Raw genomic sequence first — 18,421 nt, forward strand, 5'->3', positions numbered from 1 at the left:
GTGGAGGTAAATGTCAAAAACTATGAAGGGTCTGAGACTTTACCCTACTTAAAACTTAGCAAGGTGGCCTAGAAGAATATACAGGACTCCTGGGTCAGGCACAGAAGACCTTGTTACTCATGGCATGGCAAGCCAATGAGCTAAGGCTTCCCTGTTCATCACCAACTCCCGGAGGTTGCTCAAACTCATGTCCCAGTCGCCCAGTCATATCCAACTCTGCAACAGTTTGGCTCCTGGAGTTTGCTCAAACTCATGTCCATTGAGTTGATGCCATCCAACCATCTCAGCCTTTGTTTCCCCCTTCACCTCCTGCCCTCAGTCTTTCCCAGCATCTGGGTCTTTTCCAGTGAGTCGGCTCTTCATATGTGAAGGCTGAGATGTTTGGATGGTATCAACTCAATAGACATGAGTCTGAGCAAACTCCAGGAGATAGTGAAGGACAAGGAAGCCTGGAGTGCTGCAGTCCATGGGGTCGCAAAGAGTTGGACATGACTGGGTGACTGAACAACAACACCATTATAAAATATGGGTGTTGAGTTTTCTAAATTTGAGATTCCTCAGCTGTGACACAAACCCACTGAGTGTGTAGTACCTATCTGGGCCTTCTGCTGCCCCTATGGAACTTGGTGCCAGGGTAACTGACATAAGCTTGAAGCTCATGTTCGTCGAGTCGGTAATGGCATCCAACCATCTCATCCTCTGTCATCCCTTTCTCCTCCCACCTTCAATCTTCCCCAGCATCAGGATCTTTTCAAATGAGTCAGTTCTTCACATCAGGTGGCCAAAGTATTGGAGCGTCAGCTTCAGCATCAGTCCTCCCAATGAATATTCAGGGTTGATTTCCTTTATGATGGGATACAAGCAAATCTGCCAAACCTTTAAATATTACTCTTTAAAAACATGTGTAGTATGGTTTAATTTTTATAAAACTTTTGGACATGTCTGCAAGTTTATATGCATACAAACATAACTAGGAAGATGATCATCAAAGTGTCAGTAATTTATCTGAGAGGCAGGATTGCAGATAGTTTTTTTCCCTTTTTTATGCTTGTTATACTTAATTTTTTTTATAATAAAAATATATAATTATAATCAGAGAAATCAATGAAGTTGTTTGAAAAGAAAAATAAAGACCACCATAAAAAGCTTTATCTTAGTTATCTTTATTCACCTTTCAATATCTTCACATTATTACTTGCAAGTATAGTTGTGTTTTTTACTAAAGAAAAAAATTTTCCTTAACATGGTGATTATGTTGTAGAAAACCTTGTCAGAGGTTGAAAGAGATCTGAAAAATTCTGAACCTGCATCTAAGACTCAAACCAAGGGGAAAAGGATGGTTATTCAGGAAGTAGAAAACTCAGAACATGAAGATGAAAAGGACAGTGGGATAAAACATGAAGATGGCAATGGGGATAAAAGTAAGACATCTTTTCTCTTTGGTTTATGCAAAAGAGCTATCTTGTTATATGATAAGCTGGTTCAAATTTTCTATTTGTCCAGAAATTCTTAGTCTACCAAACTTTTTTCAGCCTTTACCTTGTAAATCCACAAGCAAGTTTTTTCTTCTTTTTCTTAATACAGCTCATCTTTTTTTTCTTTTATTATTGAAGTATAATTGACTTATAATATTATGTTAGTTTTGGGTGTACAACATGTTTCAATAATTTTATATATCATGAAATGATCACCATGTAAATCTAGTTAAAATCTTTTCCTTAATACAATCTCCCAAACCTATTTTTCTTCATAATCTGACATCTTTTCTAATGCTCAATTTAATTCCTGATTATCACCTTTACATACAAATGGCTGCTTGTTTGTCACCAACCATTTGTAAGTTAACCTTAAATCAATCTCTAAGATGATTGTTTTATGTGTAGCTACTTAGTTGCAAACAAATATGTTGACTTCAGAGGGGTTATATACCTAAAAATGAATGTGCTATTGCTGTATGTGCCTCTCTCCAAAGAAATTTTTTAAAAATATGCAATTTCACTTTTGATGTAAATGTTTTTTAAAAAAAGAATCTAGACTATAAAAACTTTCATCTTCATAATATAAGACAATGAAAGTTATATCAACTTTAAGTGGAAAAAATCTGCCTTTTCACCTGACCAGAGCAAGGGGAAGTTTTTGTTTTTTCTTGAGAACTCTTGAGCAACTAAGGGGGAAATGTCAGCATTGTAAATCATTCACAGGTAAAAATCAACTTTAAGTAATTTGACAGAATATTTTAATTTTGAGGGAGAAATATAAAGTGTTCAAGTCATTCAACCAAAAAAAAAAAAAAACCAAGGAGTATAAGTGGTTTTTTTTAAGTGGCAAAAAATGTAATGTAAAATACATACCTCAGGTTAATATATGGCCAGTTAAGCTAGGATGAAGACAAAAGCACAGAAAAGGAGGTGAGAGAGAAGAGACAGAGCAGAGCAACCAAGAGAGGGGGTGGGAAGGAAAGTGAGCGCATCAACAGGGTAAAAGGGGGGATTTAAGGTAAGCAGCTCAGCAAGGATTGAGGCTCACCTTTTTAGGTAAGTTCTGGCAGCAAAAGTTTTTCTTAGGGTTTATGTGTAACAAGATAATTAGCCAGCATTTTGCAATTAAAAAGAGTTACTTAAAGTCTTACCTGAAACAATATAAACTGTATCAATTGCTATTATTTTAAAATTATTTTTAAAATTTACATATAGTAAAAATGGGCTTCCCTGGTGGCTCAGTGGTGAAGAATCCGCTTGCCAATGCAGGAGAACAAGTTCAATCTCTGGATCGGGAAGATCACCCAGAGAAGGGAATGGCTACCCACTCCAGTATTCTCATCTAGAGAATTGCACGGACAGAGGAGCTACAGTCCATGAGGTCCCAAAAGAGTCGGACACTACTTAGCAACTAAACAACAATAGTAAAAATGAACTTTTTTGGTGTGCAGTTCTAACACGTGTATAATTTCGTGTAACCATCACTGTAGTCAGGATACAGAACAGTTTCATCACAAATTGTTGGCTAAAAGGAAAGCAAAAAAGAACACTTTCTTTTTTGCTTCCCTTTTAGCCAAACCCTCCCCTCAACCCAAGTCTTGGGTAGCCATTGATCTATTCTCTGTTCTTATAGTTTAACTTTTTCTGGAAAGTCACATCAGTGGAAGCAGAGAATATATAACCTTTTGCGACTAGCTTCCTTCACTCAGCATAATGTCACTGAGATTCATTCATGTAGTTGCATGTATCTTTGATTCATTCTTTTTTTATTACTGAGTAGTACACCATTATGGGAGAAGGCAATGGCACCCCACTCCAGTACTCTTGCCTGGGAAACCCCATGGGCGGAGGAGCCTGATAGGTGGCAGCCCATGAGGTCGAGAACAGTGGGACACAACTGAGCGACTTCACTTTCACTTTTCACTTTCATGCACTGGAGGAGGACATGGCAACCCACGCCAGTATTCTTGCCTGGAGAATCCCAGGGACAGAGGAGCCTGGTGGGCTGCCGTCTGTGGGGTCGCACAGACTCAGAAATGACTGACGCGACTTAGCAGCAGCAGCAGCAGCAGCAGCAGTACACCATTATATGGGTATATCGCTGCTTGTTTATCCCTTCATTTGTTCAAGGGCATTTCAGTTTTTTCCAGTATTTGGTATTTATGAATAGAGCTGCTACTAAGATTCATGCACAGATTTTTGGGTGAACATATGTTTTCATTTCTCTAGGGTAAATACCAGGAGTGAACTGCGAGTCATAGGGAAAATGTATGTTTAACTTACAAAAATCTCCCAACTGCTTTTCCAGAATGGCATTACCATTTTTCATTCCCATGAGCAGCATTTTTCATTCCCTTGAGCAGCATTTTCATTCTTCCGATTTTCATTTCATTCCCATAAGCAGCATTTTTCATTCCCATGAGCAGCATTCCCATGAGAAGTATATGGCTTCAACAGTACATGAACCGTGAACTTCCAGATGTTCCAGCTGGATTTAGAAAAGGCAGGGGAACCAGAGATCAAATTGCCAAAAATCCACTGGATCATCAAAAAAGCAAGAGAGTTCCAGAAAAACATCTACTTCTGCTTTACTGACTATGCCAAAGCCTTTGACTGTGTGGATCACAACAAACTGGAAAATTCTCAAAGAGATGGGAATACCAGACCACCTGACCTGCCTCTTGAGAAATCTGTATGCAGGTCAGGAAGCAACAGTTAGAACTGGACATGGAACAACAGACTGGTTCCAAATAGGAAAAGGAGTACATCAAGGCTGTATATTGTTACCCTGCTTATTTAACTTATATGCAGAGTACGTCATGAGAAACGCTGGGCTGGAAGAAACACAAGCTGGAATCAAGATTGCCAGGAGAAATATCAATAACCTCAGATATGCAGATGACACCACCCTTATGGCAGAAAGTGAAGAAGAATTAAAAAGCCTCTTGATGAAAGTGAGAGAGGAGAGTGTAAAAGTTGGCTTAAAACTCAACATTCAGAAAACTAAGCTCATGACATCCAGTCCCATCACTTCATGGCAAAAGATGGGGAAACAATGGAAAGAGTGACAGACTTTATTTTCTTGGGCTCCAAAGTCGCTGCAGATGGTGACTGCAGCAATGAAATTAAAAGACACTTGCTCCTTGGAAGAAAAGTTATGACCAACCTAGACAGCATATTAAAAAGCAGAGACATTACTTTGCCAACAAAGGTCTGTCTAGTCAAAGCTATGGTTTTTCCAGTAGTCATGTATGGATTTGAGAGTTGGGCCATAAAGAAAGCTGAGTGCTGAAGAATTGATGCTTTTGAACTGTGGTGTTGGAGAAGACTCTTGAGAGTCCCTTGGATTGTAAGAAGATGAAACCAGTCCATCCTAAAGGAAATCAGTCCTCAATATTCATTTGAAGGACTGATGCTGAAGCTGAAACTCCAATACTTTGGCCACCTGACGTGAAGAACTAACTCATTGGAAAAGACCCTGATGCTGGGAAAGACTGAAGGCAGGAGGAGAAGGGGACGACAGAGGATGAGATGGTTCGATGGCATAACTGACTTGATGGACATGACTTTGAGTAATCTCTGGGGGTTGGTGATGGACAGGGAAGCCTGGCGTGCTGCAGTCCATGGGGTCGCAAAGAGTTGGACACGGATGAGTGACTGAACTGAACTGACCAGCATATGAGAGTTCTAGCTGTTTCACTTTCTTGCCAGTATTTGGTATTTTATGTTTAAAAATATTTTTAGCCATTTTGTTAGGTGTATGGTGGTTTCTCATTGTGGTTCTAATTTGCATTTTGTTGTGGTTGTTGTTTAGTTACTAAGTCGTGTCTGACTCTTTTGCAATCCCATGGACTGTAGCCTGTCAGGCTTCTCTGTCCATGAGATTTCCCAGGCAAGAATACTGGAGTGGGTTGCCATTTCCTTCTCCAGGGGATCTTCCCTACCCAGGGATCAAATCCACATCTCCTGCATTGGCAGGCATATTCTTTACCACTGAGCCACCAGGAAAGCCCTACCCAGGGTTTGGTATTACTTAATTGCCTTTTCCCTTGCTAAATGTTGAGATTTTCTTTCTTCCTTACTTGTAAGGAATTTTGTACTGTATATTAGCAATTCTTAATATTATTATATGAGATTTTCAGTTTTGTTCAAATCTGATGCGGAACTTCTTAAATCTGGTTAGTTTTGGGTAACAGTTTTCCTACCTAAATTCTGTGAACTGTGGTTCTATTGTCAATTTAGTTTCAAAACTTTTGCAGTGCTATCTGAATCTGTCCCACTTGTGTACCACCCCATGACCATTTGGGGTCTGGTCAATGGTTTCCCCTGTAAATCACTTCTCAAAAATTTTGGTAGAATGTTTGAGGTTAGATTTATGCATATGGATCCGCTGGCAGGCAAGCTCATTTCAGATACAATTATAAAATCATTTTCTTAACTTCCCTCCTCTCTGAGATTCTTCCCTACTCTTTGTGGCTCACAGAGGTTTTTCTTCCTCTTCCTTTGGCTAGAAGACAACACTTTAATTCTACTGTAGACATCCCATGACTATGCACCTCTAGGACTGAGCAGCAAGAGGAGAGAAAGAGAATAAAAAAAGAATGGGGATATCCTAGGGACCAGTTTCTCTGACCAGCATAAGAGTTCCTCTCCCCCAAACTTTTAAGTATCTACTTGACTGCTGCTGCCTCTGCAGTTGCTAATGCACTGTTCGGGAACTGGGACTGGAGAGAAAGGAAAAACAAAACAAATGCAAACAGGGAAATTCCCCATAGGGGCCAAATATCTTTTTTTTTAAAAAAAGATAAATAATAGAGGGCATCTCCTAAAGCTATTTCTTTCCATACCCAGCAGACTGTTCTAGGTTTTGAACTGCCATTGATCCAGGCTAGGAAATATCATAGAAAAGAAAATGGAGAAACTGACTGCTGTTTGGGGGTTATTTCCAAGTCTAATTCTATTCCCCCATCAGCCTGCTACCGTTTTCTTTTCAGTGTCCTCATATAACTGCTGCATGAATTCTGTCCAAGCTTGTTAGTTGTATTCAGTGTGAGACACAGGGTGGAGTTTACTTACTTCTTATTGACAGGAATCACACTTCTCATTACTTTTTTTGAACCATTAGCACCCTTGAAGAACTATGAAAGTGCTTCACATATAGTATTTCACTTAATCCTCAAGGAAGCAATTAATTATCCATACTTAAAAGTATTTGCCTGCAATGCAGGAGACCCGAGTTCGATGCCTGGGTCAGGAAGATCCCCTGGAGAAGGAAATGGCAACCCATTCCAGTATTCTTGCCTGGCAAATCCCATGGACAGAGGAGTCTGGTGGGCTACAGTCCATGGGATTGCAGAGTCAAACACGACTGAGCTACTAACACACACACATAGATTAGGAAATGGAAGCTTAGGAAGGTTGTTTGCCACATTTGCACAGATTGTAAGTCATGTGGATAGGATATGGCTTCAAATCTGTGAGATTCCAAAGTCTATCTCTTCAAGGTGGTTACTAGATGCCAACTAAGGCCCAGGGACTCCAGCAGTGCCTTTACCCTGGCCCCCCGGGTGACGTATTGACTAACACTTGGTGGCCGGTGAAGGTTTACGTGCTCAACGAGAAGCAACAGTGGGAGAACTGGGGCGCCCGGCATGTCGTTTGGCCTCGCGGAGCAGCTGAAGGGCATGTCCCTGCTACTCAGGTTCACTGGAGAAGGGAATGGCAAACCACTTCAGTATTTTTGCCTCGAGAACCCCATGAACACAATGAAAAGGCAAAAAGATATGACACTGGAAGATGAGCCCTCCAGGTGGGTAGGTGTCCAATACCCTACTGGGGAGGAGTGGAGAAACAGCTCCAGAAAGAATGAAGAGGCTGGGCTCAAGCGGAAATATCACTCAGTTGTGGATGTGTCTGGTGGTGAAAGTAAAGTCCAGTACTGTAAAGAATATTGTGTAGGAACCTGGAATGTGAGATCCATGAATCAAGGTAAATTGGATGTCATCAAGCAGGAGATAGCAAGAGTGAACATTGACATTTTTGGTATTAGTGAACTAAAATGGATGGGGATGGGAAAATTTAATTCAGATGACCATTATATCTACTACTATGGGCAAAAATCCCTTAGAAGAAATGGAGTAGCCCTCATAGTCAACTAAAGAGTCTGAAATATAGTACTTGGATGCAGTCTCAGAAATGACAGAATGATCTCTGTTCGTCTCTAAGGCAAACCATTCAACATCACAGTAATCCAAATCTATGTCCCAATCATTGATGCCAAAGAAGCTGAAGTTAACCAGTTCTATAAAGACCTACAAGACCTTCCAGGACTAACACCAAAAAAAAAGATGTCCTTTTCATCATAGGGGACTGGAATGCAAAAGTAGAAAGTCAGGAGATACCTGGAGTAACAGGCAAGTTTGGCCTTGGAGTACAAAATGAAGCAGGGCAAAGGCTAACAGAGTTTTGCCAACAGAGTGCACTGGTCATAGCAGACACCCTCTTCCAGCCACAAAAGAGACAACTCTACACATGGACATCACCAAATAGCCAATACTGAAATCAGATTGATTATATTCTTTGTACCTGAAGATGGGAAAGCTCTATACAGTCAGCAAAAACAAGACCTGGAACTGACTGTGGCTCAGATTATGAACTCCTTATTGCCAAATTCAGACTTAAAGAAAGTAGGGAAAACCACTGGACCATTCAGGTATGCCCTAAATCAAATACCTTTTGATTATGTGGTGGAAGTGATGGATAGATTCAAGGGATTAGTGCCTGAAGAACTATGGATGGAGGTTTGTAACATTATACAGGAGGTGGTGACCAAAACCATCCCCAAGAAAAAGAAATGCAGGAAGGCAAAGTGGTTGTCTGAGGAGGCCTTCCAAGTAATTGAGAAAAAAAGAGAAGCAAAAGGCAAAGGAGAAAGGGAAAGATATACCCAACTGAATGCAGAGTTCCAGAGAATAGCAAGGAAAGATAAGAAAGCCTTCTTAAGGGAACAATGCAAAGAAATAGAGGAAAACAATAGAATAAGAAAAACTAAAGATCTCTTCAAGAAGATCGGAGATACCAAGGGAACATTTCATGTAAAGATAGGCACAATAAAGGACAGAAACAGCAAGGCCCTAACAGAAGCAGACAAGATTAAGAAGAGGTGGCAAGAATACACAGAACTAGACAAAAAAGGTCTTAATGACCCAGATAACCATGATGGTGTGGTCACCCACCTAGAGCCAGACATCCTGGAGTGTAAAGTCAAGTGGGCCTTAGGAAGCATTACTACAAGCAAAGCTAGTGGAGGTGATGGAATTCCAGCTGAGCTACTTCAAATCCTAAAAGATGATTCTGTGAAAGTGCTGCACTCAGTATGCCAGCAAATTTGGAAAACTCAGCAGTGTTCCAACCGGAAAAGGTCAGTTTTCATTCCAGTCCCAAAGAAAGGCAATGCCAAAGAATATTCAAATTACCACGTAATAGCACTCATTTCACATGCTAGCAAGATTATGCTTAAAATCCTTCCAGCCAGGCTTCAGCAGTACGTGAACTGAGAACTTCCAGATGTTCAAGCTGGATTTAGAAAAGGCAGAGGAACCAGAGATCAAATTGCCAACATCTGTTGGATTATAGAAAAAGCAAGGAAATCCCAGAAAAACATCTACTTTTGCTTCATTGACTCCACGAAAGCCTTTGACTGTGTGGATCACAGCAAACTGTGGAAAATTCTGAAAGAGATGGGAATACCAGACCACTTTACCTGTCTCCTGAGAAACCTGTGTGCAGGACAAGAAGCAACAGTTAGTAGCCGACATGTAACAATGGACTGGTTCAAAATTGGGAAAGGAGTATGTCAAGGCTGTATATTGTCACCCTGCTTATTTAACTTATATCCAGAGTACAACAGCAAAATGCCAGGCTGGATGACTCAAAGCTGGAATCAAGACTGCCAGGAGAAATATCAATAACCTCAGATATGCAAATGATACCACTCTAATGGGCAGAAAGCTTAGAGGAACTAAAAAGCCTCTTGATGAAGGTGAAAGAAGAGGGTGAAAAAGCTGGCTTAAAACTCAACATTCACAAAACAAAGATCATGGCATCCATTCCTATCACTTCTTGGCAAATAGATGGGGAAAAAGTGGAAACAGTGACAGAGTTTGTTTTCTTCGGCTCCAAAATCACTGCAGAGGGTGACTGTAGCCACGAAATTAAAAGATGTTTGCTCCTTGGAAGAAAAGCTATGACAAACTCAGAATATTAAAAAGCAGAGACATTACTTTGCTGATGAAAGTCCATATAGTCAAAGCTATAGGTTTTCCAATAGTCATGTATGGATGTGAGAACTGGACCATAAGAAGGCTGAATGCCAAAGAATTGATGCTTTCGAACTGTGGTGCTGGAGAACACTCTTGAGAGTTCCTTGGACAGCATGGAGATCAAACCAGTCAGTCCTAAAGGAAATCAGTCCTGAATACTCATTGGAAGGACTGATGCTGAAACTGAAGCTGCAATACTTTCGCCACCTGATGGGAGGAGCCAACTCATTAGAAAAAGATCCTAATGCTGGGAAAGATTGAGGGCCGATGAAGAAGGGGGCAAAAAAAGATGAGATGATCAGATGGCATCACCAACTCAATGGACAAGAGTTTGAGCAAACTCTGGGAGACAGTGAAGACCCCATGCTGCAATTCATGGGGTCGCAAAGAGTCGGACATGACTTAGTGACTGAACAACAACAACAAGAAAGTATAGGTTCTATAAAACCCCGGCTGCACATCACTGGGCTATCCTGTGAAACAAACAGATAGAATCCGGTGTTTATCCACTCTTGTGCTGATGCTGTACCAAGAACTCTTATCAGAGTTTGAACATATGTTGAGAAACAAGTGAGTTAAGGACTGATATTGATTTTGATTTAAAAAATGGGCAGAAGAACTGAATAGACATTTTTCCAAAGAAGACCTTCATTTGGCCAACAAGTACATGAAAAGGTGCTCACTATCACTAATCATCAGGGAAATGGAAAGCCAAACCACAATGATTTATCACCTCACTCCTGTGTGAATGGCCATCATCAAGAAGACAAGAGATCACAAGTGTCAGCCAGGATATGGAGAAAAGGGAACTCTTGCACACTGTTGGTGGGAATATAACCACTATGGAAAAGAGTATGGTGGCTCCTCAAAATATTAAAAATAGAATTATTTTTAAGTAAAAAAATTAAAAATTACATTTTAATTAAAAAAATAAAAATATTATTCAGCCACCTTACTTCTGGGTATATGTCCAAAAGAAATGAAATCACTGTCTTGAAGAGATATCCACTGTTCATTGCAGTATTATTCCCAATAGCCAAGACATGGAAACAATCTTAGTGTCTACCAACGGATGAATAAGTACAGAAAGTGTGATATAAACGGACACAGACACACACACACACACACACGCACAGAGGAATATTATCCTGCCATAATAAAAAGGAAAATCCTACCATTTGTAACAACATGGATGAAACTTGAGGATATTATGCTAAGTGAAGCAAGTCAGAGAAAGATAAATATTGTATGATCTCACTTATGTGTGGAATCTTAAAAAAGTCAAATTCATAATAATAGAGACTAGAATGGTGGTTGCCAGGTGCTGAGGTTGGAGGTGTTGGGAGAAGTTGGTCAAAGAGTATAAACTTCCAGTTATAAGATGAGTAAGTTCTGGAGATTCAGTATACAGCATGATGTCTACAGTTAACAATACCATATTATATACTTGAAAGTTGCTAAAAAAGTAGATCTTAAATATTCTTATTACAAAAAAATAGTAGTTCTGCAAGGTGAAGGGTGCATTAAGTAACCCTATTATGGTAATCATTTTGCAATATATGTGCGTATCAAATCACCACACTGTACAACTTAAACAATGTTTTGTGTCAATTGCATCTCAAAATACTAAAATGACCTCGTCACAATTAGAGATAAACAAGAGAGGGCTAATCGAAAAATTTGTAATACACATGGTGGGGGTTTTGTTGCTAAGTCGTTCCTACTCTTGCGACTCCATGGACAGTAGCCTGCCCGGTTCCCCTGTCCATGGGATTCTCCAGGCAAGAATACTGGAGTAGGTTGCCACTTCCTTCTCCAGGGGATCTTCCCAACCCAGGAATCGAACCTGGGTCTCCTGTATTGCAGGCAGATTCTTTACCAACTGAGCTACAAGGGTAACACACATGGTTCCATGACTAAAAATCTGAGTCGGGATTGTTGTAGTGTAATATCGCTTATCAGATTGATATGTTTCTCTCTGAGTTAGGTGGTTATCCCTAAGGGAAGTCCCACAGAGTAGCAGTATTCCCATTCAGATCTCCAAGCAATCAGAGCTTTAAGAGGACCATTTCTGATCCTGGCATTCATGGCCCTCCATAATCATTTGTAGATTAGGGAATACATACAAATACACAAGATTCAGAGAACAAAAATGTCTTATAGGAAGGATATAAAATTTTAAAGTTCCCTTTTTTCAGGAAAGCAAATCAAGATTCGGTAGATTAACCTTAATTCACAGCTCAAAGAAACGACTACAGTTTTTTTGCTGGATTCCCCCCCCCGTTAAGATTATACTGTGTATAAAATTTTAATGTATGTTTTCCTATCAAGTCCTATATTTTGGGGTCTTCCTATATTCATAGAAAATCCCAAGATATACTAAAAAAAAGATTGAGTAGATTAAATGGCTGGAAGCCCAGTAGCAGTGCTTTGAAGATGAAATAAGAACAATGGAACTATCTTATATTCATTTTTACCAAGTTCCATTGTTAGATAACACGGAGAGAGGTCCTGGAGGCTTGGACAAGACAGGAGAAATCCAAGTTACTTTTAGGAAAAAAATGTGAAAACCCAGAGAGAGGTTATCAAGTTGGAATCTTTGCTGGTGGTTCCCCTCCCACCACATTCCAAGAAAGAACCCTCAGTCATTATGGGGTATGATGCAAGGAGAGCCCCGAAGACCATGGGAAAATGCAGCAATTAATGTGTTCTAACCTCAGGTGATAATGCTGCTCCCCTGCGGGCTCCACCTGGGCTGGCCAGGCCTAGTTCATCCAGACTGAGGTACAACATAACCAATGGGTTTAATTTAACAGCTGACAGTTACTGAGCACCTACTCTGTGTCAGGTACTGAGATAAGACAATTGATAGGCTTTCTTCACCTGTCCTTCTAAGGACTCCCAAAGCTGATTGGTTCTGGGATTTTAATTCCTGGGCTTTCTTGGAAACTTCCCTATTTTTATTTTCCTTCTCTAGTAGAGGGGGTGTCGCAGTGGTAAAGAATCTGCCTGCCAATGCAGGAGATGCATGTTTGATCCCCGAGGCGGGAAGATCCCCTGGAGAAGAAAATAGTGACCCACTCCAGTATTTTTGCCTGGAGAATTCCATGGACAGAGGAACCTGGAAGGCTACAGTCCATGGGGTCGCAGAATCAGACACGACTGAGCATGCACACAAGTCCCTAGGAGAGAGCATTTAGAAGTGGCCATCAGAACAAAGTAAGCATCTAGACTCCCTTGTAGTGTTGTTGCTTAAAAATGAATATAAGAAAATTAAAGTCATTAACAGACAGAAGAATAAAATATAAATATTTTTCTTGTCCTAGAATTGTTGGAATCAGGAGGGTGTCAAGGTGGGAATTTCAAAGAGTTAAAAGACACAGAATCATAAAGAAAAAGAATGATTTTGATTATGTAAAAATTAAAAATTATATAAGATAGATACCATAAAAACATTAAAAGGCAAATGACAAAATAAGAGAAGCCCAAGGGGTTAATGACATTAAATATGAAGAACTTTTACAAAGCAATAAGACCAAGTTAAAGAGCCTTGTACCAAAATGAACAAAGCGTGTGTGTGTGTGTGTGTGTGTGTGTGTGTGTGCGCGCGTGCACGTGCTCAGTCGCTCAGTCGTGTCCCACTATCTGTGATCCCATGGACTGTAGCCCGCCAGGCTCCTCTGTCCACAAAGCGTATAAGTAGATAAATCACTACTGAAGAAATTAAATGATCAATACATTTTGTATTGCTAATAAAAAGATGAAAATTAGATTCTTTTTTTCTCTCCCATCCAATTAACCAAGATAGAAAAAAAAGTATTCTTTGTTGTCAAGGGTAAGATAAAATAAGCACTCTTTTTTAAAAAAAAAAAAATCAAGATATAAATTCCTGTATCATAAAATTCATCTTTTACAAATTCAGTGGATTTTAGTATACTCACAAGGTTGTACAAACATCCCGACTGTCTAATTTTAAAACATTTTATCATCACAAAAAGAAATCACATACCCATTAGCAATAAGTCCTGTCTCCCTTTCCCCTGGCAACTACTAATCAACTTTCTGTCTCTATGGATTTGCCTGTGCTGAATATCTCATGTAATGGAATCATGCAATATGTGGCCTTTTGTGTCTGGCTTCTCTCTCATTAGCATGATGTTTTCAGAGTTCATCCATGTTGCAATATGTATCAGTATTTCATTCTTTGTTTTTCCCCTTTCAGTTTTATTGAGATATAATTGACATCAGCACTGTATAAAGTTTAAAGTGTACAGCATAATGATTTGACATTTGTACCATGAAATGATTAGCACAATAAGTTTAGAAAGCATTCATCATCTCATATGGTAATGAAATTTTTTAAATAGAAAATTTTTTTCCTTATGATGAGAGCTCTTATGATGAGCACTCTTTCCTTATGATGAGAACTGTTGTTCTCTTAACAGCGTTCATATAAAACAGTGTTAATTATGTTTATCATGTTGTACATTACATCCCTAGTACTTACTTATCTCATAACTGGACGTCTGACTGCCTTCATCCAGTTCCCCCTCCCCTCATCCCCCACCTCTGGTAACCACAGATCTGTTTTCTATTTAATGTGCATTTGTTTGTTTGATTTTGAAGTATAATTGACCGACAACATGTTATACAACTTAGTGAGTTCATATTTCTATACATTTCAAAATGGTCACCACATAAGTCTAGCTGTGATCTGTCACCATGTGAACGTATTATGTAATTGTTGACTATATTCCCCACACTGTACGTTTCCTAATTGTGACTCATTTATTTCTGCAACTGGAGTCTGTGTCTCTTAATCTTCCTCAGAAAATCTCCTCCCCTCAGCCCTTTTGCCTCCAGCAACCACCCGTTTGTTCTATCTATGACTCTGTTTTGTTATGTTTGTTCATTTGCTTTGTTTTTATATTCCACATGTAAGTGAAATCATACATTATTTATTATTCTGACTTATTTCACCTAGCATAATACCCTGTACATTTATCTATGTTGTCACAAATGGCAAGATTTCATTTTTTATGACCAAGTAATACAATATTTCATTATAAATATGTGTGTGTGTGTGTGTGTGTGTGTGTGTGTATGCTAAGCGTGTGCCAAGTCACTTCAGTCGTGTCTGACTCTTTGTGACACTATGGGCCATAGCCTGCCAGGCTCCTCTGTCCATGGGATTCTCCTGGCAAGAATACTGCAGTGTGTGTTTATATATATAAATTACATCTTCTTTATCCATTCATCTATTACTGGGCACTTAGGTTGCCATATCTTGGCTATTGTAAATAATGCTGAGAGGTGTATTTATCTTTTCTAATTGGTGTTTTTGTTTTCTTCAGACAAATACCCAGGAGTGGAATTGTTAGACAGTATGGTAGTTCTATTTTTAATTTTTTGAGGAACTTCCATACTGTTGTATTGAACTTGCTGTACCAATTCACATTTCTACCAAGAGTGCACAAGGATTATACTTCCTCCACATCTTTGCTAACACGTAATTGTTTTCTTTTTGATAATAGCCATTCTGACAGGTGTGAGGTGATAGATCATTGTTGTTTTAATCTCTGATGATCGGTAGCGTTGAGCATCTTTTTATGTAACTATTGGCCATCTGTATGTTTTCTTGGGAAAAATGTTTATTCATATCCTATGTCCATCTTTAAACCAAGCTGTTTGGTTTTTTTGCTATTGAGTGCTATGAGTTGTTTATACATCTTGGATACTAACTTCTTATCAGATATATTGTTTACAAATATCTTCCTCCATTCAATAGGTGGCCTTTGCAGTTTTTCATAGTTTGCTGTGCAAAAGTTCTTTAGCTTGATGTAGTCCCATTTGTTTGTTTTTACTTTTATTTCCCTTGTCTGAGTAGACATATCCAAAAAAATATTACTAAGACCAATGTTTTAGTACTTCACTCCTTTTTATGGACAAATATTCCACTGCATGGATAATATCACATTTTCTTTTTTCATTAATCAGCTGATGGACATTTGGGTTTTTCCACTTTGTGGCTATTATGAATAATGCTTCTATGAACATTCACATACAGGAATTTTTGGTTTGTGTCTGTGCATGTACATATGTTTATAATTTGGGGAGATAAACTTAAGAGTTGAATACTGGGATATATGGAAATTGTATGTTTACCTTCTAGAGGAACTGCAAGACTGTTTTCCAAAGTGGCTACACCATTTTATATTCTCACTAGCAATATATAAGGATTCCAATTCCTCCACATTCTTGCAAACACTTGTTATAGTTCACCACTTTAAGTATAACCATCCCACTGGGTGTAAAGTGGTAATTCCTTATGGTTTTGATTTGGATTTCCCTCAAAAAGCTAAGATCATGACATCTGGTCCCATCACTTCATGGCAAATAGATGGGGAAAAAGTGGAAACAGTGACAGATACTATTTTGGGGGGGCTCCAGAATCACTCTGTATGGTGACTGCAGCCATGAAATTAAAACACACTTGCTCTTTGGAAGAAAAGCTATGACGAACCTAGACAGAGTATTAAAAAGTAGAGTTATCACTTTGCCGACCATGGTCTGTATAGTTAAAGCCATGGTTTTTCCAGTAGTCATGTACGGATGTGAGAGTTGGACCATAAAGAAGGCTGAGCGCCAAAGAATTGATGCTTTCAAACTGTGGTGCTGGAGAAAACTTTTGAGAGTCTCTTGGACAGCGTGGAGATCAAACCAGTCAATTCTAAAGAAAATCAACCCTGAATATTCATTGGAAAGACTGATGCTGAAGCTGAAGCTCCAATACTTTGGCTACTTGATGGGAAGAACCAACTCATTGGAAAAGACCTTGATGCTGGAAAAGATTGAGGGCAGGAGGAGAAGGGGGCGACAGAGGATGAGATGGTTGGATGGCATTACTGACTCAGTGGACATGAGTTTGAGCAAACTCCAGGAGATAGTCAAAGCCAGGGAAGCCTGGCACGCTGTGGTCCAAGGAGCCACAAAGAGTCGGACACGACTTAGCTACTGAACAACAACAACAATGACTTATTATGTTGATCATTTTCCATGTGTTTATTAGCCATTTGTGTATCTTCTTTGGAGAAATGTTTATTCAAGTCATTTACCCATTTTGAAGGTTGTCTTTTTATTGTTTCACTTTAAGTGTTATTTATATATTCTGGATACTAGACCCTTATCAGATACTTGATTAGCATATTTCTTCCATTCTACAGGTTTTTAAATTTTCTTGATAATACCAGCTGAGGCACAAAAGTTTGGAGTCATACACAAAAATAGACTGTTAAATCCAAGGTCATGTAGATTTACTCCTATGTTTTCTTCTAAGAGTTTTAGGGTTTTTGCTCTTATTTTTAGGTCATTGATTTATTCTGATTAATTCATATAAGAAGGAGTCCAACTTAGCTTTGGTTTTTTGGGGGGTTTTGTTATTGTTTGACATGTAGAAATCTAGTTAGCCTAATATCATTTGTTAAAAAAAACAAACCTATTCTTTCCTTATTGAATGGACTTGGCATCTTTGTCAGAAGTCAGTTGGCCATACCCACACACTCATGGTCAATTAATCTACAACAAAGAAGGCAAGAATATATAATGGAGAAAAGACAGTCCCTCCAATAAGTGGTACTGGGAAGACTGGACAGTTCCATGTAAAAGAATGAAATTAGAACACTTTCTAACACCATATACAAAAATAAACTCAAAATGGATTAAAGACTAAATGTAGGACCAGAAACCATAAAACTTCTGAAGAAAACTTAGGAAAAGCATTCTTTGACATAAGTTGTATTTTTTTTTTTTTTTGGATCTGTTTCCTAAGTCAAAGGAAACAAAAGCAAAAATAAACAAATGGGACCTAATTAAACTAAAAAGTACAGCAAAGGAAACAACCAACAAAACAAAAAGACAATCTACTGAATGGGAGAAGATATTTGCAAATGATATGATCAATAAAGATTAATATCCCACATATATAAACAGTGCTAACTTGCTCTTGTCAAAACAAACCACTCAATTAGAAAATGGGAAGAACACCTGTATAGACATTTTCCCAAAGAAGATATATAAATAGCCAACAGGCACAGGAAAAGATGCTCAACATCATTAATCATTAGAGAAATACAAATCAAAACCACAATGAGATATCACCTCACATCTGTCAGAGTAGCTAGCATCAAAAAGACCACAAATAACAAATGTTGGCAAGGATGTGGAGAAAATGTAACCCTTGTGCACTGTTGGTGGGAACATAAATTGGTGCATGCAGCTACTGTGAAAAACAACATGGCAGTTTCTCAATAAACTAAAAATAGAACTACCATATGATCTAGCAGTTCTACTCCAGGGTATATATTCAAATAAAACAAAAACACTAATTCGAAAAGATGCATGAACCCCAATGTTCACAGCAGCATTATTTACAATAGCCAAGATATGCAAGCAGCCTGTGTCCATTGGCAGATGAATGGATAAAGAAAATATGATATTCACACACACTGGAATACTACTCAGTCTTAAAAAAGAGTGAAATTTTGTCATTTGCAATGTCACGTGGATGGAATTGGAGGGTATTATGCTTAGTGAAATAAGTCAGAGAAAGACAAATACTGTATG

At 38.8% G+C, this 18,421-nt stretch overlaps 1 protein-coding gene across 6 annotated transcripts in view; it reads left to right on the forward strand.

Annotated features, from left to right (window-relative positions):
- Positions 1 to 18,421, forward strand: part of SPAG1 (sperm associated antigen 1) — a 78,350-nt gene that overhangs the window by 28,893 nt on the left and 31,036 nt on the right. For all 6 annotated transcript variants that reach the window (XM_081503424.1, XM_081503422.1, XM_081503426.1 and 3 more), the window contains one exon: positions 1,262 to 1,421. In XM_081503424.1, the coding sequence (XP_081359550.1) occupies positions 1,262 to 1,421 (160 nt within the window). The remainder of the gene's footprint in view (positions 1 to 1,261; positions 1,422 to 18,421) is intronic.

Source organism: Giraffa tippelskirchi, chromosome 6 (genome assembly GCF_054371585.1).
Source record: "Giraffa tippelskirchi isolate mGirTip1 chromosome 6, T2T-mGirTip1v1.2.pri, whole genome shotgun sequence".
Classification (NCBI taxonomy): Eukaryota; Metazoa; Chordata; class Mammalia; order Artiodactyla; family Giraffidae; genus Giraffa; species Giraffa tippelskirchi.